The 23,375-nt window shown below is 39.2% G+C and overlaps 1 protein-coding gene across 1 annotated transcript in view; it reads left to right on the top strand.

Moving 5' to 3' along the window:
- The first annotated feature begins 3,021 nt into the window (after window positions 1-3,021).
- AKR1D1 (aldo-keto reductase family 1 member D1) overlaps window positions 3,022-23,375 on the top strand; it is a 42,143-nt gene continuing 21,789 nt past the window's right edge. The window contains exons 1-3 of the mRNA XM_027574069.1: window positions 3,022-3,207; window positions 14,605-14,772; window positions 17,823-17,939. Coding sequence (XP_027429870.1) covers window positions 3,115-3,207; window positions 14,605-14,772; window positions 17,823-17,939 — 378 coding nt within the window. The 5' untranslated portion in view covers window positions 3,022-3,114. The remainder of the gene's footprint in view (window positions 3,208-14,604; window positions 14,773-17,822; window positions 17,940-23,375) is intronic.

Below are 23,375 nucleotides of genomic sequence, written 5' to 3' on the forward strand. Positions count from 1 at the left end.
GCTCATGGGAAGCCTGCTTCTCCCTCTCCCACTCCCCCTGCTTATGTTCCCTCTCTCGCTGTGTCTCTCTCTGTCAAATAAATAAATAAAATCTTTAAAAAAAAAAGTAAAAAAAATTTAAAAAATGAAAAGAGGAAAGTAGCAGAGTAGGGAACTCCAGGGTTCTGTCTTTTTATTAAAAAAAAAAAAACAACTAATGAGCTGTCAAAAGTGTCAGCCTCATTTTTTGCAGAACTTTGGAGTCTAGTCAAGAACTTAAAACAACCAGGGGTAAGCTTAGTGAAGAAAGAAGCTGCCACTTTGCAGAAAGAGAGAGGGCTATGGTGGTTCAAATGGCCCACTGAACATCCCCCACAGCCCTGATCCATGGCAGCCATGAGGACTAAGCCAGCACTCCTGGTACAGGATGCTAGTGCCACAGGAAGCGATGGAGAGGTTACTCTCAAAGAATTGTCATTGTGAGTCCCAGCCTGTCTGGTGGCTCCGTGAGGGAATATGTAAGTGTTTGCTTTTATTTTGCCTGACTCGAAGCACTCCTAGAACAAAGGTAGCTGCCCAGGAGACTTTTGTTGTGTGCATTTAAAGACAGAAATTTTAGGGGCACCTGGCTGGCTCAGTCAGTGGAGTGGGCAGATCTTGATCTTGGGATCATGAGTTCAAGCCCCACGTTGGGTATAGAGATGACTTAAATAAATAAACTTAAAGAAAAAGAAAGAAATTTTGGCTCTGGCAGCCTGGGGTTAGTTGGGACAATCAACAGACTGAAAAGCCTGGGAAAGAAGAAATTGGGAAAGGAAATATGTGATGGTGGGGGGTGGGGGCACTTTAATCAAGAAGGCCACACATACTATCAGGGCTAGGCATGTGGTCAAAAAGGCCTGAGAAGACCCTCAGCTTTTATCTCTGACTGACCTTCAGGCTCCATGCAAGCTGGAAGCAAAGACTAAGGCAGCATTGTAAACAATGTGGATAAGCATTAAACTGGTGCCCCGAAGAAGCCAATCTGCAAAGACTAAGAGAATTTTTTTTTTTTTTTTGCTCCAAGCATTGAAGGAAACTGTCAAAACACCAAGTGACCATGACTGCTAAGTTAGCTGAACATAGCTTTCACAGACTTGCCAAAAATAGTTTAGAGAAGTCAGTAAAAAAGGAAATAATAACAACCCACAAACAAGCAGCAGCAATAAACCCCGAGGAGGTGGGAATATCTGATTTCCAGAACTGTCACACTGTAATATTCAAAATCTCCAGTTTTCAACCAAAAAATTACAAAGCATGCAAAGGAATAAGAAAATGTGGCTCATTCACAGGGAAAAAAAGGAAATTACAAGTGTCCATGAGGACGCTGGGGCATTGGACTTACTAGACAAAGACATGAAATCAGCTCCCTTAAATATGCTCAAAGAGCTAAAGGAAGTCACAGCGAAAGAACTAAAGGAACCAGGAAAACACCATCTCACCAGATACAGAACATCAGTAGAGAGACAGAAACTGTAAAAATGAACGAAACAGAAATCCTGGAGATTAAAAGTACAATAATTGAAATGAAAACTAACTGGGGGGTTTCAACTGTAGATTCGAGCCCACAGAAGAATTAGGGAACTTGAAGATAGATCCATTGAGATCATCCAGTTTAAGAAGAAAAAAGAGAAAAGAATGAAAAAGTAAATAAACCAAACTTAAGACACCTATGTGACACTGTCAAGTACCAACATATACATAACAGGAGTCCCAGAGGAAGAAACTAAAAGAGTGTTTGAAGAAATAATGCCCCCCAAACTTCCCAAATTAAATGAAAATTATGAATCCAAATATCCAATAAGTTCATTGAGCTAAACATCAAAAAATTCAATAATAATAAAAATGGAGAAACATATACTAGCCAACATCTTAGCACACAAAGTGCACAATAAGTATTTGTTGGATTGATTTACAAACAATGTTGAAGACTACTATTGCCCATGTTCCACGCTGCCCAAACCTACTTTAAATCATTGTATCTACTGGCTGATCATGTGTATGTAAACAAGAATACAGTCCCAGAGAGACGGCAAGTTAATTATAGGCAAACTTCCACAAACTTTCACCAACCTGAACACAGTTTTCTTTGAGATCACCAGGTCCAAAGCTCACATTTTATACGCAGCACAATCCTTTGGAGGAATATTATAATCAACATTTGTTAGTTGTTTCTCTACCCACTACTTCTTTCCTTTTCCTTAACAACCTCCAGATTCTGCCCAGATGAGATTAACCCCAACTCTAAATTTAGACATGGCTTCTAGTTGTCTGCAGGTGATCAATCTTTTGTTTCTGCTTTGACCATCATGACTGGCTTAGTGATGCATCCATGAAGCAAGAACGGCAGTGGAGACCAAAAAGACCATTTCTACGTTGCTGTGTGAGCAGTGGAGTAAATAAAAATCTCTTTTTTGTTGAGTTTGTATCTGGAACCATGTCACTCCAAGGACTGGTCACCATCCTTTAACAATAAGGGTCAAGCCAGTCTGCTGAGAGAGTGAGGAGGCAGACACATGTACTGGAAGGTAAGAAACTGGTTCCAGGCCACATCACTTGTTCCTCTGACCCAGTATTTTCCAAACTTAACAAGGTAATAAAATCCCAGACCTCTTCTCAGTTCTGCTGCATCAGAATCCCCAAGCAAGTCCTGGGAAACTGTTGTATTCTCACCTGAAGCTAGCCCTTATGTCGAAGCTTTCAGAAGTATGAACCAATAAATGTCCTTTATAATTCAAGAGAATTTGAGATCAGCCAGTTACTTGCCAATGAAAGCATCCTAACTGGTAGAAGCCAGCTAGATTTGTTTCTTTTTGGGTTTTTCCTCTTTTCTTTACAGAGAACTAAGCAACAGCTCTCAATGGGTTATGTTATTTACAGGCCTCTGATAAAGTTCAAAGGACAAGCTCAGGCTTTTCAAAACAACCTGGAAAAAAACAGGTTGAGAAATACATCTGCTAATCTCTTCCCTCCCGCTGCTCCTCCCCTGGCTCTCGTTTCTTTGATTAACGGGGCCCTAGAAGATCTTTTCAAAAAGGCTTCTCTAGAGGCATCCAGAATCACTCCTAAAAACTGAAAACCCAGACTCTCTCCAGGATGTACCTCAGCACTACAAACCACCGCATTCCTCTAAGTGATGGAAACAGCATTCCTATCATCGGTCTTGGGACCTACTCAGAACCTAAACTGGTAAATTTCTCTCTCTCTTTCTCTTTTATTTTAATGTTTTCGAAACTTTCCTAGAGCATAATCTTTCATTCATTTTGAGTGGATTTCACTGACTTACTTTTTATACTAATGAAAGTAATCTCCAAGGAGTACTATTTGGCATCCTGAGTACTGAGCCAGAGGTTTAAACTATATCAGTTTATAATTGAAAATTATTTTGGATTAGAAGATGGGACCTTTCTTCTTCCTTTCCTGAAATTTAGCTGAATGCGGATTATTAGAATGAACTGAGTTTACTACTTGTGGGTTTTTAAACTTATATTTGAGAATTTCCAGTTCAGTCTAACAAACATTTCATAAAAACCACCCAGGTATGAAGCACTCGACTATAGAAGCTTAAATATGAAAAGAACAGTGTCTGTACTGTCTGGGGATTAAAAATCAAATAGAGGAAACAGACTCTTTAATAGCTAATCGTAGAACAATGAAGTTAAGAGTAAATGCTATCCTAGAACTATAAACCATCTCTCTGAAAACACAGACAAGGGAATAATTAAATTTGACCTTCAAGACTGAGTGGGTTTCCATTTAAACACAGTTTCTACTTATAAGAAAAATATCTTTCTGCTTTCCTCATTGTAATTCAAATTTAATGCTGATTACCAGAATAAACAGTGGTATGTGTAGAAATGCTAGCAGATTTGTGTGATTGCATAGGAATGACCTTTGGAAAGCTAACTGTGAGTTAGAAGGCAGAGAGGGAAAGCTGAGGCAGGATTTTTGGGGCAAAGGGGAAGTATAGAGGCACAAGGAGAAATGATCTGTCCGGCAGAGGCCAAGCCCACAGTGGCTGGCATAAGGAATTAGTGGTGGAGGCAACAGCAGCTGGCTCTGGAAATGCAGGTTGAGACTAGATCATAAAGCACCTTGAATACCATGCCAAGGAGTTGGAACTTCACTCTGTATAAAAGGAGGAATTGTGTGGTTTGGAAACAGAGGAAAAGCATCATGAGATAACTCTGGGGCAGCATAAAGAATGGAAGGCAGAAAAAAGAAAAATAAGCCAAGAGTAGTTAACTCTCGTAGCACAATCCCACATTCCACTGCAACTGCCCGGTCCCCTTGTTTTTGATAACGCAAAGGAAAATCACTGTTAGAACAATTACAAGGGTCTGAGTCATTGGCCCCTTCCTCTTCTTACTTTGCCCATTGTCTGTCTATGACCTCATTCACAGTCTTGGCTCCAACCACATCCATGCAGAGACACCTAAATCTCTGTTTCCTTTTTTGTTTGTTTGTTTTTGTTTTTGTTTTGTTACATATCCCCATACAACTGTGGACTGGCTACATCAGAACCACTTGGGGATTTTTTTAAAAAATACAGATCCTTAGACCTCACCTCTGGTCTCCTGAATCTGGATCTTTAGGTGTAGAGGCTGCATTTAACAAGCTCTTTGGATAATTCTGTTGGACAGTCAAGTATGTACCCTGTCTTCCACAGACACCTCTTACTCAGTATGACAAAACTACACTATCCATTTCCCCTTCCCCCACCCCTCAAAATACTTCTCCTCCTAGCAAATAACACTACCATTCTGAGCCCTCCAAGCCAGAAGTCTGAGTATATTCCTTCATTCTGCCCTCTTCCTCATATCTTCCCTTGTCCACATTATATCCAAATGATCGCTGTTCAATTTATCTCAAAAATAGGCTTTCAATTCACACCCTCCTCTTTATCTCCTTTGTCACTGCCTTAGTTTAGGCTCTTAATTTATTGTTAAGCTATTCTTCCAATTTTGTCCCCTCCAATTAATGATCCAAACTGGGGCTGTCAGGATCTTCCTCAGACCCAAATCTGATCATGTCACTCCTGTGCTTAATTTTTTCAGTGGCTCTCTATCAATTATAGGGTAGAGTCCACATTCCTTACCTTGCACACTGAGCTTTCAAGGTTCAGTCAAGACCCATCTGTCCAGCAGAATCTACCACCACTCTTCCACTTTTCCCTCTGTGTGTGAAACATAACTGCCTAAGTTCCTTGAACAACTCTCCCATCTCCATGCTTGTAAACATGCTGCCTTCTACCTGGAACACCCTTTCTCTTGGTTTGTTCAGTTAGCCAACTTCTACTCAACCTTCAAGACTCAGCCCAAGGACACAGCTCCTTAGAATCCCATCCCTCCAGCCACCACAACTTGCCCCTCTTGCATGTTCACATGGTCCCTTTTACTTGACTCCACTGTAGCTATCACACTGTATTGTAATCCTTGTTTCTCTGTAATCTGCCCCACAAGACTGTGAAATTCATTATGAAAGAGAATGTCTTGTTCAGTTCTGTATTTCCAGGATAGTATCTAGTATGTAATGGGTATTCAGCTGATGCTTTCAAATTAATTAGTTTATAAAAGGGGATCTCTATGTTTGTGAGCATCAGAGGCTAGGGAGATGTAAATAGATAACGATAATAACAGCTAACATTTTGGGGACACTTGACATGTGCCAGGAACTCCTTTAAGTGCTTCACATTACATGTATTTTCTAATTTAATCCTCAAGACATTATGAAAGATATACCATTTAACCCTATTTGTAGATGATAAAACTGAAGTATAGAGAGATAAAAAAATTGTCCCAAACTTACAATGCTAGGGAACAGAGCTTGGATTTGAACCAATGTACTTTGGGTCCAGATCCAATGTTCTTTTTTTTTTTTTTAAGATTTTACTTATTCATTTAACAGAGAGAAAGCGAGTGCACAAGCGGGGGGTGGGGGGTGGGTGGCAGGCAGAAGGAGAGGGAGAAGCAGGCTCCCAGGGGAGCAGGAAGCCCCAAGCAGAGCTCTCTCCCAGGACCCTGGCATCATGAACTGAGCTGAAGGTAGATGCTCAACTGACTGAGCCATCCAGATGCCCCCCAAATCCAATGTTCTAATCCCTATACTCTATTGCCTGTTGAGAATATATCTAATGTCAATGAAACTGTGTATTTCTAACTATGACTTTCTATGTGTATTTCTATTTGTGAAAGAACCTAGGAATATAATCCTGAAAGTATGTAGAATGTGTGTGTGTGTGTGTGTATCATGAAACTCAGTTGGGCTCAAAGTGCTGTGCCTAACAATAAGTACTATTAAGTACCTACAATGTATCTAGTAATATTAAATGCTATAGGTTAGAGACATTCAAAATCAGTCATGTGTTATTTCCCCAAAAAAGAGTTATAATTCACTTCAGAAGATAAGACATACACCAATTAGACAATATGACAGAAGAATACTATGAGAAATGAAGTTCATGCATATACCAACTACATTTGTGATCAGAAATATTACCAGTTGTAAAGTAATACATGGAATTATTGGGTATGTCTCACAAATCAGAAACTCTAATGTAAAGAAAAATATACCACATTTATCTGGAAGGTTTGTTGGGCTGCAGAGGAAGATGAGGAGTGGGAAGAATGGAGTATCTCATATAAAGCAGATTCATGGCTTTCTATTCCAAGCTATGCAACTGATAACTCCTTTATCATCTTCCCAGGACTGATGAGGCAGAGGCTAGAACTACCGGTGCCCAAGTCAGCCACCATGAAATAAAAGTCCTCAATTAGATTTAACTTCAGAATCAGTCTTAGTCCTTAAGGCAAAATCTAATGCCAAAATTTAGTCTTCTCTACTTGGCATGCCTGAGATTCTTTTCAAATCTTCACTCCACAACAAGGGGTAGAAGGTGAATGCCAGGCTGAGGTAACTCTTTAACTGAAATTCATTTGCGTTTTGTGTATGTGGTCATGTCAGTCACTATCTGTCCTGGGATCCTGTTCACTTTTTACACAGAAGTTAGAGAGAAGGAGAGTGCCAGGGAAAGATCTAGGCACATCTTCAGGGGGAGAAGGATGGGAGCAGGCATGAAAGGCCAAAGTAAGAAAGGCTAACAATACCTCCTCTGACCTCTGCCCCATTTAGATTCCACCAGAGCATGTGGAGACAAGAACTGGGAAAGCAACTTGGAGGAAGAGTACTATGAAGCTGTGTGAGGGCCCCCAGCCCAGGTTCTCCTGGCTTTCAAAGATTTTTCTTTCTTTTAAGTGTGCCCAAATCTCTTATAAAGGTGTTTCATGCCTGTGGACTCAGGGAATTTGAAATGGAACCAAGACTTAGTATCACCAAACACTCTGTGCATTACCCCACCTGATGATAACTAATGAAAACTAACACGTGCAAATTATCCGGGTGACTTTTTTTCCTTTTGAAAGCTTCCCAAAATGTTTTCATACAGGGATGCAATAGTCTATAACAGCTTCCCGACAGATTTCCCTACAACTCCATGTGGGAATTTCTGACAGGTGACAGTTTGGGTGTTATTCCTTTTCTTCAGTTTTGACAGAAGTCAATTCTCTTTTTATGAACAATCAGTCCATGGAGTTAATAGCCCATATTTATCAAAAACTGCAAGTAAAACTCAAGAATGTTACCAGATGTGCAAATGACACAAATCCAGGACCAATGGTAAATATTTTGGAAAATGGGCGATAATTTAGTTTGATAAATATTCATTGTGTGCCTACCATATGCGGGGCATTTTTCTAGGTAACACAGGGATTGAAACAATGGTCTAGAAACAAGGGATTTAAGTAGAGTGACCAAGGACAGAAAAAGAGACACATATAACTAAAATGTAAGGAAAAGCTCAAGTGCTTTAAGAGAGATAACACTGGTTCAAAGTTAAAGTAGCAATGAACAAATCCAGTTATGGGGTAGATCAAGAAACATCAAGTTATGGGGAAGGAGTGGTCTAAGAAGTAAATTGGGGGTCATAAATGATCCAGTATTCCTTCCTGGGTGGTCCTCGTTGAGATTTCTGTAGCTGCAAGCAGTTTTCACAGTCTGGAGAGTGAGCCAAAGGCTTTGTATCTGGGGCAACAGAGAGGTGAAGTCCAAACCTTTGGTGAGTACCAAAGAGGGAGCCTGAAACATCAAGTCCATTCTGCCCCTGAGCTCGAAGGGGCTGGGGAGCCCAGGCTTAGGACTCCTCAGGATTTTGCCATCCTTTAAAGATCCCTTGCTTTCTCCTCAATGCCCATCGAATCCCCCTCCTCCTCTCAACCCAAGGAACCTTGTTTTGCCTTGTTCTTATACCAGGCATGTTTATTATACAATGGGGACAGCAGATTAAGGGAAAAGAATAATGCAATGACGCTTGTTAAAGCATGATAAGGAGAACTTTATTCACGGGCAAGTGCTGTTGTGATAGGTCTAGGAACCACTGTGTTGGGATTTTGCGGGGGGCAGGGGGGCAGAGAGGTTGAGCTCCCACTCTGAATACAGCATGGGCAAGTGGGAATTTATAGCCAAGGTCAGTGGATGGAAAATTGCTGAGAGGAAACATCAGGGATAAGGGGGGATTCTTGCTAGCCAACTAGACATCGCCTGGGCTATGGTGGCAGATGAGGAACCTGATTAGACAGGGAGGGGGATCAGATACGGAGGGTGGGGGGTTGTTGCTAAACTGACTTATTAGGATTCTTGCTCAAGTTGGATGAGGCAAAGGCAAAAAATCTTTGTCAGAGGTGATGGTGGGTTCTATAACCTCTACTTAAAAAGACCAGGAACCAGGCAGGAAGCACAATTAAGTGTCCTGGGGAACTAAGTCTATTTCTCCATTTTGTCCTGCTTTCCCATTCTGACAGCGGGCATGAGTGCAAGAATAAGCAGAACCAGAGATCCCACTGACCAGTCCAAGGATAGCAACTTTCTCCACTACAGCCGATTGTATGCATAAGCCAGGGTCCAGCATGGCCGGATTTTCTAACAGTTTTCAGAAAATATTATAAGTAATTATTAATTTCTAAGTAATAGCAACTCATTTATAGTTTTGTAAAATGCTCTGTGGGTTAATATTCTGAAGGTCAAGAATTCAGTTGGTGTTTATTTTTACTATTAGTATAGTATTTATCCTGAATTCTTTCCAGAAGCCTTGGCTTTTAAAAATCAAACACAAAGAAATGACCTCTGCATTTTGTTTTATATATATAAATATATATATATATATTGCACCCCTTCCATATATATATATATATATATATATATATGGAATAACAGTATATATATACCGCATTCTGCTCCAGGAGCAATTAGTGCTACACATCAACCTGCAAAAAAATGGTGTGGGGAGGGAGGGCAGTTGGGGGTAAAAAAAAAAAAAATACCAGGGAGTAAAACATAGGTTTATTTTCAAAAATATTAACCTGCCCAAGTTACAATGAATTAAAATGAGAAGAGACAACACATAGAGATCAGGTGAGAAGGCATCTACAAATAAAACAGGCAAAAAAGAACAAAGACTTGAACGCAGTTGATAGCTGTGAGGAAACTAATTTGGCTGGAGCCTAGGAAGGAAGTAACTTGGCTGAAGGCCACACATCATTGGGGGAAGCTCTACAAAGCTGGCAACCAATTGGATCTAGGCTAAGGAGAGCAGATGGTCGATCCAAGGCCAAAAATGAGGCTTTAGTCCCAAGTTCTTCAAATCTAAGGCTTTGAAACTTATTGAGTCACTTACCTCTTATTTTTGATCTACCTCCTTTTCTTTTTTTAACAGTTAAAATTTTGAAAGACAATGGACTTAAGGAGGGACGAATACTTTTATAGTGAACATCTGTTAGCTATAAGATCCAAAATTAGAACATACCAAACCGCAGAAACTCTGTGTCTGCCTTTCTCAACCTGAAAGCCTTCCTCCCTCAAGAGGGGATTGCTCTTCTAATTTTATGGTGACGATTTTCTTGCTCTTTTCTAAGAGTTATACAACTCTAACATACATTTCTATACAATTATTGAACTTTATATGAATAGAAACACTGGATGCATTTTTTCTGCTTCTTTTTCTAAATATAATGTTGTAAATTAATCATGGTCTTTGACCATTTTTATTGCTCTGTGATTGCTTAATTATAAGAACATGCCAGTAACCATTTTACTATTGATGGGCATTTGAATTGCTTCCAGTTTGGCTGCAAAGTCCTACACAGGTCTTATTGTACATATGTATGAGTTTCACTAAGATATACACATAGGAGCAGGACTGTTTTCCCATCCAGTACAGTATCTTCAATTTTAGGAAATGATGTCAATATAAATAATTTCCAAGGTATTCATATAATTTGTACTCCTTCCAACAATGTATGAGAGTACCCCTGCTCCACATTCTCACCAACACTTGGCGTCTTTTTAATTTATGCAGTTCTAGTAAGCACGGAATAATCTCTTATTGTGCTTTAATTTCCATTTCCTTTATTCTAGATAAAATTGGCCAGTTTTTCATATTTTTATTAAACATGTTGATATCTTTTGCAAAGTGACTATGCCTTCTGTGCATTTTTCTTTACTGGATTTCTCTTTTCTTATCAATAGTGGATTTGTAAAAGATCTGGGATGAGTCCTTTGTCAGTTATATCTATGTGAAAATATCTCTTCCTATTTGTCTTTTTACACTTTTAATGGTGTCTTGATGAATGGAGTTTCTTGATTTTAATGTGGTCACGTTTATCACTCTTAATGTATCATTAGATTAGTCCTTCTGTAGCTTAAGAAATCCTTCTTTACCCTAGTGTCTTAGGTTGGCCACTCTGGAGAACAGCCTCTGAGAACGAGATTTGCATGCAGGAGGCTTAGTGGGGAGTACTCCCAGGAATCAGACCTTTAGGGAAGTAAGAAAAGTAGGTTTGTTCAGTGTGGAGAATTGCACTGTGATCCAGTTGCTCATTAGTCCCACAAGGAGCTCTGGAATGGTGCTAGAGTTGTGCTAAGTTGAGGTGAGGGAGCCAGGCTGTTATGCCCTGTATCATTCATAGAGGGGATCAGATGTGAGTAACCAGCAGCCAACACTGGTGGCCGCTGAGCAAATGAGTGCCTCTATCCTATGGTACACCATGACAGCCACTACGGTTTACCCCTGGTGCCAACTGAACCTACTGGTTTTGTATGCTAAGTTCACCCCTGAGAAAAGCTCTTCCAGAATTTTGTTTGGTCTCTCTCCTGGAAAAGTTTTTAAAGGGGTAGGTTAACAGGATGAAATAGCTCCTGCCACTAAAGCTGTATTCAAGTTGCAACTTATCTCCCTCCTGGACTACCCATTCTAGATTTCTTTCACCCTTAACCAACATCTCTTCTGGTCTAGGTGGCTTATGAAATATTATAACCTAGATCCTCATCTCTCAAGTTGTCTGAGTCTCTGGTCCACTTATCCTTCTCAGATCATGGCTGCTACTCTTATCCACTAACTATCAAAAGTAGGAAGGGGTATATCGTTGGATGGCCTAGGTGCCCAATGTTTTCCTCCCTGGCTCATCATGTAACAGTGAAGGAACCCTATCTCCTCCTGGGATAAAGTCACTTACCCCTGCCGGTATGGCTACATCTTTCTTCAAATACTGAACTCTTGAAATAAGGAGTCTGGGTTCCCCTGGGAACTAAGGCTAGGAACTAGGATCCACAGAGCCTCAAATTCAGGGATGAGAAGTACTCCTTTTCTCAGTGAGTCAAGGGAGTAATGCTAAGCTGAACCACTCCTACTGTGTTTTCAGACTTGTGTTTTCTACTTATTGGGGACACAACACCATATAATGGATGTTGACCGAGAGTATGTGTTACATCCTGGAAGATGGCACCACATCCTCATAGGACTCTCCCCTTTCTTAAGTGGAGGAAGGGTGCTGTTGATCATTTTTGGAAACAGAATTCTTTATTTCACTGATATCATCCTTAATGGTGGAGTCAAAATTTTGCATTTAAGATTCTACTATCATATCATTTATTTAAGTCTCCAAATATGGTATTTTTTTATCTTTCTGAGTTTTCCTTAAAGTGAATTTTCTTAAAGAATCTGTCAGAATGTACATACAGTTCTCTTATGCTACATTTAAGAATTATAAAGAAGCATTTTTCTCACATCCACATTTCCAACTAGTTCCTCCATATTGATTAGAATTAAGTCCAAAATAGTAATTCACCTCATTGCTGCTTCTGCCATCTGAGGGAAAATATTTTTAGCAAGCAAAGACTGTATCAGATATTCAGCTTTTAGAAAAGGCTCTTTAATGGTAGCTGAATAATAGAAGACTCACTACGATAACTTGCTTCTGTGCCATGTCTTTATGAAATAAAGCATCATTCGTATGTTACTTCAGGCTAAGGGTCAGTACCACGCTCCTAATTTAGTGTTTGTCTTTCTTATCTTCTTTATCCTAAATGCTCTCCCCTGTGCCTCTTGTCTTGGGTTGATCTTTGAAAATATAAGTATATACTTTAATATGCATTGTTTTGGGGTTTTCCCCTTGTATTAAATCTATTTGAGTTCTATACTTACATTTATCAATTCCAGCCACAAAATCTCAGTGCTATTTCTGAGATTATATTTTACCATTTCATATGAAGCTTTATTCTTTTCATTAATACTATGTAAATACCTGATAATGGAAGTAGTATTTTTACTTTTTTTCCCTTAAATTTCTGGATTCTACCCCAAGCCTCCTCTTCAAGTATACTTTTGTCGTCACACTTGCTGTCAGCCATAACATCTCATTTTACAGGGTGCTTTGTAGGGCTTTTTGGCCTCAATCTCTATTCAAGCTCTATTAATCATGTTGTCAATTAAGAAACCAAAGAGGTATTTCTGACATTCCTGGAATGTGTGCCTCTTTTCTTAAATCCTATTTTCTAATACCATCTGTGTAGCCAATTTGTTCATTTTTCATACCCTCTTATCTTCTCAATAGTGATGACTTTCAACTGAAGTAGGGAAAGAAAATATAATTTAGGCTTCTAGTGCTTTTTATTTCCAGCCCTGGACTCTAAAGTCACTAGAAATGCAAGAGATTTCTTGTCTCACTCATTCTCAATAAATCAACTTCTATGGGCCAGAATTCACAGGTCTGTTGAGATTTGTCAAGCATTTGGTTAGAACACTGAAGATACAAAGGCAAGCACAAGTAGTTCTCAACATTTGTGAACAAGATCAGAATGATCACCGTCTGAATATGAGGTCAATTGCAATCTACAAATAAGATTAATCCTCTCCTCCAAACACAACCTAAAAGATGATTTGCACATTTTATTCAGCGAGACTAGATGCTTGTCTTGATGGAAATATCCATCAAGGCTTCCATTCTCCTTAAGAAAAAATGTAACTAAAGTGAGACACACTCATGGGTATTTAAAATGTTATCATAACTAAAGAACAGCAATTTATGTGCAGTCTGAAGAACGGATAACTTATACTTGCAGTGTCAAGAGTTTGTCAGGTCTTTTGGTTCTGTCAATGTCCAGGGGAGATGTTATTCTTAGGCTTCATGTAGGTTAATAAAACAAACAAAGATTTGGCTAACAAATTTGATAAAAATATATCTTGAAAATCTAGCACGCCCCCCCACACTCTTCTTTCCCAGTTTATTGAGGAATAGTTGACATACAATAAACTGTACATAATTTAAAGTATTCATTTTGGTTGAGTTTGACTCATACGTACACCCATGAAGCCATCACTATCGTCAAGATGGTGAACATATCCATCACTGCAAAAGTTTCCTTGTGTTCTTTTGTATTTGCTCCCTGCCTCCATGCCTGTCCTGTCCCCCACCCCAGGTAATCACTGATCTGCATCTGGACTATACATTAATTTCCATTTTCTGGCATTTTATATAAATGGAGTCATAATATATTTTTCATCTGGCTTCTTTCACTTAGTATAATTGTCTTGATGTTCAGCCATGTGGCTCTAGCAGTATTTCATGTCTTTTTATTACTGAATGATATTCCATTCTGTGGATGTATCTCTGTTTTTCCAAAACTTTGATTTATAATGGAGCCTTCTTCAATGAACTTGTGCCTTCCTATAACATAGCTGTTATGAAATCTCTTGTCACTGGTAAAACTGATCAAGTTATGTTTCTGAGGCCACAAAGCTAGGGCAGACTTGGTATGCAAGGAGTCCCCCACTGAGGGTGTGAAGGAAACTCTCTGTGAGGTCAGTGTCCTCAGCCTCCAGACACCATCTTCCAATCACAACAGCATGTAATTGGGGATTTGTCATTTTTGTTGCAAAACAATGTCTATGTGCAGAGTATCCTGATGAATAATGATTAAAGGAGGGGCGCCTGCATGGCTCAGTCAGTTAAGCGTCTGCCTTCAGCCCAGGTCATGATCCCAGGATCCTAGGATTGAACCCTGCATCGGGCTCCCTGCTCAGCGGGAAGCCTGTTTCTCCGTCTCCCACTCCCCCTGCTTGTGTTCCCTCTCTCGCTGTGTCTCTCTCTGTCAAATAAATAAAATCTTTTAAAAATTAAAAAAAAAATAAAAATAAAAGAATGATTAAGGAAAGATCCACTTCTTCTCTTCCCCACAACAACCCCCTTGCCATTTCAGACCCCTAAGGGGACCTGTGCGAAGTCAGTGAAGATCGCCATCGATTCAGGGTACCGGCACATTGATGGGGCTTACATCTACCAGAATGAGCACGAAGTGGGGGAGGCCATCAGGGAGAAGATAGCAGAAGGAAAGGTGCGGAGGGAGGATATTTTCTACTGTGGAAAGGTAAGATCTTCCCTTCCCCCTCCAACTCCTTATATTAATAATGGGTCTTGTATCACTTTGTTAAAGAATGTTGGGTTCACCAAGAAGAGCGAGTTCTCAACTCCCAAATTCCTCATTCTTACGCAGAATTTAGGGACTGATTAATTAGCCTGTTGAAAGTTAGGGCAAAGCTCCTTCTTCATATGTGGGCATTGATTTAAGACAATATGGGAAGAGCCAAATCTACAAAGCAGAAAAATTGGGAAATAGAGGCAAGAGAGGATGGATGGAAGTGGTTCATATTACATAAGCATTTGCCAAAGCTTTCTTTAAAAGGGCAGCCTTCTTTTTTTTTTCTATGCCTATTTGTCCATAGATCACTAATTTTTTTATTGAGCTGCAGTTCACATACGATAAAATTCATCAATTTAAATCAGTGGCTTTTCATGTATTCACAAAGTGGCATAACCATCACTACTACCTAATTCCAGAATATTTTCATCACTCCAATTTTTCCCATTTTTCCTCCCCCTGCCCCCAGTCGCTGGCAGCTACTGATCTGCTTTCTGTCTTTATAGTTTTCTTATTTTGGACATTTCATACGAATCGAATCATATGATATGTGGCCTTTTGTATCTAGCTTCTTTGATTCAATATAACATTTTCTTGGTTCATTAATGTTATAGCATATATGAGCATTTCATTTCTTTTTTTATGGCCAAATAATACTCTATTGTGTGGATATATGACATTTTGTTTATATCTCTACTTTTGAGCATTTGAAATTTCCAACATTAGAAATCACTATCCACTGAAGAGCAATCAGAAAGATAAAGCATCATGATTAAAATGCAAGCCAGTGGAAATACAGGATGAGTATTTACAGACAGCTTTGCAGAAATAAAGCTGTACAACTTTGGAGAACATGTAATAAATTCTCCTGAGTGTTCTAAAAGAGACCAAGATTCTGCTTCTGACTTCATTCACTCCCCAGACACCCCCTCCTCCCAGCTCCCCACTCAGGCTCCTTGCCAAGCTCCCTAGGAGTTTGTGGTTCCCCAGGTCTCCAGCCACTTACGGATTATGATTCCAAGCGGCCACATATAGCCACTACCCCAAAATATCAGCCTGAAGATTTTTACTTTATTATAGCTTTACAATTTTTATTCCTTAAGATTTTATTATTACAGTCTCTCCTTAGAGTAAACACCAAACCTTAACCTGGTGCTCCCAAAAATGTTTCTGGTGAAGAATAATCTTGAACTCAGATCCTGAGAACTTAGGCCAAAGCAACCTGCCCAAAGCGAGAAATATTTTTAACGATTTATGTCTTATCCTAAAATTTTTTCAGACTTTTACATTTCCCCCGTAATATATTCTCATTTGTTTCATTTTGTTTGAATGTAAAAATTGGATTTTTAAGTTACCACCAAGAAAAACAAACCAAAAAACTTTTCTTATCTCCCCTGGTAAACAGTTAACACTGTTGTAATATCTATCATATTGGAAAAATGGAACCAAATTAAGTAATCTATTTCATAAAGTTGCTATGAGTTAACATTTACAAAGCACTTAAACATAGTACCTGGCACAGAGCTAGGACTATATGTGTTTGTTGAATAAAAATAAATTAAAATGTATGAAACAGAATTTTCAACTAGATGGAAGGGCAGCAATAACACACCAAAGGGTCCCACAGTAATGACAAAAACACATTTTTCCACTACTCTTTCCACATTGTTTTCTTTATGCACTTAAGGCAAGAAAAAAAATATTGTCCAACATAGAGAAAAATCAAATTTTACCAATTTTGCTTGCCCTTCCTTGTGACAAAAGGGGTACAGAAATGTAAGTTTTTTCCCTAAAAACACTTTGAACAAATTTGATGCTCCAAGAAGATGTATTAACTTATCCCAGGGTTCTGAGGATCCCTCAGTACCCTATGCTTTAGAGACCTTGAAGGTACACATGCTCTAGTTTGACAACCTAAGCCTTAATCTTTCATTACCTAACACTTTACAGATTGAGTAATTTCATTTTCTTTCTGTTTTTTTTTGTTGTTGTTGTTAAGCCAAGTTTATTTTTTCCAGCTTCATTGAGGTATAATTGACATATAACATTTTGTAAACTTAAGGTGTACACCATGTTGATTTGATACACTTATGTGTTGCAAAATGATCACCACCATAGTGTTAGCTAACACCTCCATCATATCACATAATTACCATTTCCTTTTTATGGTGAGGACATTTAAGATCTATTCTCTTAGCAACTTTCAAATATATAATATAGTAGTGTTAACTATAATCACCATGTTTTATATTAGATACCCAGAATTTATTCATCTTATCACTGAAAGTTTGTACTGTTTGACCATCTCCCCATTTTCATCTGTGGATAGCTGTCAAATTATTGACCTTTATTGGAGAGGACCAGACTGTGTCTTCCACACCACTATTTTGGTGACATTACCAGTTTAGCCAGAGCGCCAGTAATTTCTTAGCAAAAACTGGCAGAATTTCCCTGGGGTCTGCATAGGACCAAATGAGAACAAAGGAACAGAAAATCTAAACATTTGCAATAATTTAAAGTTTCACCAACTTCTGTACCACCTGTCACAAGGTGAAGGAGCCAGTGAATTCACTCCCATAACCATATTTCTTGTTCCGCTAAAGCGCATCTTTTATCAGAGTGTCATGAAAATAAAGCACTAAGCCCAACCAGCTAGTCAGATATATGTTCCCTATCTACACAATGAGGAAAAGCAAAAGTGCTGAGGGTCAATTCAGAAATTATCAGGGAGCAGGGCAAGACTTTGTCACCGACCTAGGTACTCTGTGCTTCAGGTGGATCTGCAAGTCTCTGGTACTATTTTTAGATAAAGTATACTCCAGGTGTCAACAGTTATATGAGCTCATCCTATACCCAGATGACACTGCAGCATAAAGATATTTTTGTAAAATGAAATCAGTGAATAATATATATGAGTGCTTTGTTAAGAATAAAGGGCTTCATTATTATAAAAAAAAAACTGTAAATGTTAGTTAACTATCACCTTTTTATTCTTTCAGCTGTGGGCTACAAGGCATGACCCAGAGATGGTCCGCCCAACCCTGGAGAAGACACTTAATGTCCTTCAGCTAGATTATGTGGATCTTTACATCATTGAAATACCCATGGCTTTCAAGGTAAGTTCAGATGCCTAAAGGTTAGGTCTCTGCTCTTTGGCAACCATGAGCCAGCAGCTGTGCATGTGAAGCTATGAAGCTAGTTTATTACTTATCACCATAGAGTGTTAAGGTGTTTTGTTGCTATAAATCAGATAGTACTGACCAACCCCAACAAATGTCTACAAAGATTATGTGTAACAGACTCAGGTCTGGAACCCTAGCTTCTTGATTCATAATCCAATGCACCTGCAATTATGTCTGCTCTTTACAACTATAGTTTAAACTCTCTCCATCAAACTGACATGTAGTTCCCTACCTGTACTCTACATTTTAGTTACCTGGCATTCAGACACACCCTTCTTCCTGTTCACACAGTCATGAAAATGTCCCTGCAGAACATAATGCAACATAATATATACAACTGAAAACTTACTCACCCTCCACCCCCTCCAAAAAGAAATAACCCAAAGAATAGTCAGGTTTTTGGAGAGCCAGGTCCAAGATCAGGGTATCTACATGATATCTATTGCTCTAGTTCAAATTCACTCCTTCTTTGAACTTTCTCAATCTATGGACTGACCACCCACCACACACCTGTATATACATTGCTAAAGAACAGTCACTGTTTTAAAATTTCATTGAGGGTAGGAGAGACTGAAAAATAAAATTGGCCACTTGTCCACAAGGTAAATCAGATCCTGCTGCTAGTCAGAAAGAACAAAAACTCTGCCATTACAGTGGCCAGAATTCTTTTATGCAGCCAACCTGGCTTCCCCTGTTCTGTTCTCTGGAAACACTTTCCTTGTTGGCTCACATCCAAGATGGACTTTAGGAAAGATTGACCTTTTGCCTCCTACTTCATGTAGATATAGGTTTGGGGGCTTCACAATGGCCTTGGTAATCATAGGCTTTTATGGTCAGGTTGAGATTTCACCGATAAGGCAATATCCCTTAAAATGTAATAAGCTTTCAGTAAATTCACATTCAGTCAGGTCCATGAATGAGTAATTAAAACTAGAAATCTAATAGGGTCACATTTCCTATATCTAACCTGTGGCCTATGGTTTCTGTCTCTTAGTAAAGAACTTCCTTGTTTTACTCACCTGCCCCATCTTCAGCTTACTGACCTCCATCTGACTTGAAATAATATAAAACAGGCAGGCACAGCTAATGTGTTCCTTGCACCCAGTCTGCATCTCATTGGATGGTGCACCTTTGTCCAGTAGGGCGTCTGTGGTCTGAGATCTTGTCTTCAGACACAACCAGAATCCTTCCAAAGTCCAATATTACTTCCTTCTAGGATTTTTACCTTCTTGCCTTGGCTATCACTAACTTTTCTATCTCCAGAAGGCTCAGATCTCAACTTCTGTCGTCTTGGATGACATCCAAAAGTACAGAGTACCCATTTTAGCAAAATAGCATCTTACCTCTCATCTTATAAGCCCAGTAGCAACAAACACATCTTTCTTCAAGACCTACCTGAAGACTGCAAAAATGGCCAACAAATTCTAATACCGAGTGGTTTTCTACTAAGTCCCCTAAAGCTCCAACATTAGTAGGCCCATTTGTCTGAGTCTCAAGACAGAACAAAGCAAAAATTTAACAGATTCTATGCTATTGCAGAGCAAGGATTGCCAATTCTTAGCTGGAGGCAGGATACTTCTCACTGTCCACAATCCCATATCGACCTAACCAATTTCCCATTTTTGACCCATTACTCACCATACCCCAACATCTTTGTATTAGTCAGAACTTGTTATATGGCAGAAATCCAGCTCAAATTGGTGTTAGCTAAAAAGGGAGCTAAGAATTCCAAGGGATATCTAATTCAGGCCCAGCTGGATCCAGAAGGTCAAACTGTGAAACTGGCCCTTTATCTCTGTTTTAGTTGGCTTCATTCTCAAAAATCCTTCTCTGTATGATGGCAAAATGGCCATTGACATGCCACGCCTACACTGTCAACACAACGTGAGAATTCAAAGAGAGACCACGCATTAACCTCTGGAGAAATACTGACTAGCTTTCCTTTGGTCTTGTACCTATTCCTAACGAATCTTTGCTCAGGGCCAAATGGGTGACCAACTGACATCTATGACCAAGAATAAAAGCTGGGTCAGCCCACCCAAACAACATGGAAAGGGCTCCTCCAGAGGAGACAGCATGGGTATGACAGAAAACAAAATAACAGATTTCTACTGTAATTGATTAGAGGCCACTTAGCATAGTGGTAAGGAGCATGGACTCCAGAGGCAAGCTGCCTAGTTTGAGTCCCAGCTGTGTCACATACAAGCCAGATGACCTGGTCAGGTTATTACCTGATCTCTTTCCATATCACCTAAACATGGTACAGTGGAAAAAGTCTGTATGGGCTTTGGAGTCACACAGAAGAGGGACTGACTTTCAGCTTTATTACTTCCTAGCAATAGTCACTTTGATCTTTCTTTTCTTTTTTTTTTTTTTTTGGTTCTTTCTGAACTTCAATTTCATTATCAGTAAAATGGAGACAATAGCAACTACCTTGTTGTGAGGACTCATAAAATTATATATGTGACATTACTGGCACAATGTCTAACATTTTATAGATAATAAATGAAAGATAATATTCTGAAATGTTCAGGTGGAAGAGAACCTTAGTAATAAGATATCCCAATAACCTAATTTCACAGAAGAGAAAGTTAAGGACCCAAACAAGGAAGTAACTCACTCAGGTTTAAAGTTCATTAGAATGGGACCAGATGGTGAGTTCCCAGATGCCAACCCCATACTTGTCCTCCCGAACCTAGCAATCCCAATACCCTGTAAACTATAGTGATTTTTTATATTTCAGGTTCTTAAGAGTTATAACCTCAGCCCTCATCCTCACACAACCAACTTCACTCGTGTTCAAATGGTAGATTTCCAAGCTAAGTCTTAAATATTTGGAAAGAGCCTATATCTAAAAGTGAGAAAATGAAATTTACTTCTCTGTGACTGACCAACGATTTGTAAAATCTTTTTGGGAAAGGTAAACAGAGAATTTCCACTGCTATTCTTGGGTGGAATCAAGGCTCAAGGATGCAGAGAGACAGTAAAACTTCTAACAGTGAGAAATGACACAGTATAATGACATTACTTCACACATGAACCTATAATTCCTATAATTGAGAAATCAATCTTTGAAGCCAAAATATCACATGCTTTTTGAATCTCATGATTTTTTTAACAAGAAACCTTTCTTGCTAAAATATTTTAGCACTGAAATTTTTTTTAAATGTCAAGTTAACAAGCAGACACAATTTTAGAACAACAAAATACAAAAAATCACAATAAAACATCTTTAAGGATTTTTTTTTAAAGATTTATTTATTTGAGAGAGACAGAGAGCATGAGTTGTGGGGGGGGAGGGAACAGAGGGAGAAGGAGAGAGAATCTCAAGCAGACTCCATGTGGAACTGGACTCGGGGCTCCATCCCAGGACCCTGTGATCATGACCTGAGCTGAAACCAAGAGTCTGACATTTGACCAACTCCATCACCCAAGCGCCCCACAATAAGACATTTTTAAAAGATGAAGTTACTGCTGAGCAGGAATGAGAGTCAATAGCATGGGTTTCTAGAGGGTTGGATTGTTTTTCTAGCAAGGTATTACAGTAAGGAGCAGGAATAGAGGACAAAGACAATGGGTTTATCAGAATGAATGGATTAGTAAAGTAGACACAGCAGAAACTTAAGGGAGGCATCATAGAAATATTGAACATGGATGCAGGCTTGGTAAGGACTTAATTAAAATCTGGAGAAGTAAAAATTATTTAACAGAGTTCATAATGGAGGCATAAAGCCCTTTCAGAACAGAAGTAAAACTAGGAAATGCGAAAGGTAAGAAATATAGAGAAAGACTGGAGTGAAAATGTGGGTCATAAGTGTTGAGAAGGTCGAAGAGCTTAGAAATCAGAGATAGAAAGGGTAATTAACATGAATGATTATGGGGCATTTAGGAGAAAGGAGACCTTTTCCTGTTCTCAGTGTGACAGGAGGAATTGAGAAGAAATTGTTTTCACTAAAAAGGACAATGGAGAAAATGTTATCACCAGGGGGAAGTTTCATTCAAGTGAGATGACAGAAGGAAAAATTAAAAAAATTTTTAAGAGTATAAATGATTTTGTCCAGTTGCTTAATTTTCAACAAAGAATTCCTATTATCAAGGCCTACAGACTTCCATCCTGTCATCCAAATCTAAAAGATACTTTGTCCCCATATTATTTGATCTCTTTCAATACAGGTGACTGCTACCTTTTTCTTTAAACATTTTCAGCTCATGGTTCTATGATATCACCCTCTCAAGATCTTTGACAGCTTCTTCCCTGTCAACCTCCAAATGTCATTATGCCCAGTACTCTATCCTCAATATTGTCTTAATGGGCCGCACCTTCTCTAAACGTGATCAGTTGCGTGGATTGAATACCACTTTATATGCTGAGGACTCCCAAATTTGTCTGCAGTCAAGACTTCTCTCTGAGCCTCCCTCAGACTTCTCTGTTAATTGCCTCCTCACATACCCAGTGAATGTCTAATTGCCATTTCAATCTCAAAACATCCAAAACAAAACTCTTGATGGCTAGCCTAAACTCAGGGAATGATCACCACCAGCCACCAAGGAGCCTAGAAATCATCTTTTATTTCTCTCTATCCTGCCGTCTCCAAGCCTGTAACAGATGGGTCCCATTTTTAGATATAGTCAGAAAGGAAAAACCTGAAAACCAATGGTCAATCTTAATTGGAAAAGGATCACCCAAAAACTAGGTTTGATACTGAAACAATTTGTGAAGTAGAAAAACAGATGCTAAACTCCTGGAGGGCTGGAAAGGGAGAGAAGAGAACCACAGAGCAGATTAGTCAGAACTAAGAAGTAATGTGCTGAGTTTTCCCTTATACTTAGGAAGCATTCCATTCATTAGCTACACTATTCTTAGCTGGTGAACTTCCTCTCACCCTTGATGATGATCTTTGGTTTCTCATCAGAGTAAGAAATTTGCTGTTCTAAACTTTGGCAAGGGTTAGGGTTAGGTCAAAACACTGAGCCTAAAAGTCTTAATTCTCAACTTTTGTTGAGAATTTTGTTATTGTTAGAGTGGCTGGTGATGAGGGTGGCAAAAAAATGTGCAAAGAGTGGAGCAATAAACAGGACAGTGTTTATTCAATCTCCAATGGAAGAGAGAGGCCAGATATCCAGAGAAATGTCAGCCCCAAGTTTCTGTTAGGCTGAGCATTTTAAGGGGTTTTGAAGGTTGTGAGAGGATTATAGCTGTACCCATGGGGTGGGGGTGGGGGGGTGGGGAGGGGGTCGACTCTTGGCCAGGTAGAACAAGAGATGGCAGGTTTTTCAAGGGGCTCTGTCCAGGACTCTTCCAGGATGTGGGTTGTGGTCAGGCTAGAGAAGAATATGTTTTGTAGGTGGGGTCTACTTTCCAAAAATGAC

Source organism: Zalophus californianus, chromosome 12, assembly GCF_009762305.2.
Source record: "Zalophus californianus isolate mZalCal1 chromosome 12, mZalCal1.pri.v2, whole genome shotgun sequence".
Taxonomy (NCBI): domain Eukaryota; kingdom Metazoa; phylum Chordata; class Mammalia; order Carnivora; family Otariidae; genus Zalophus; species Zalophus californianus.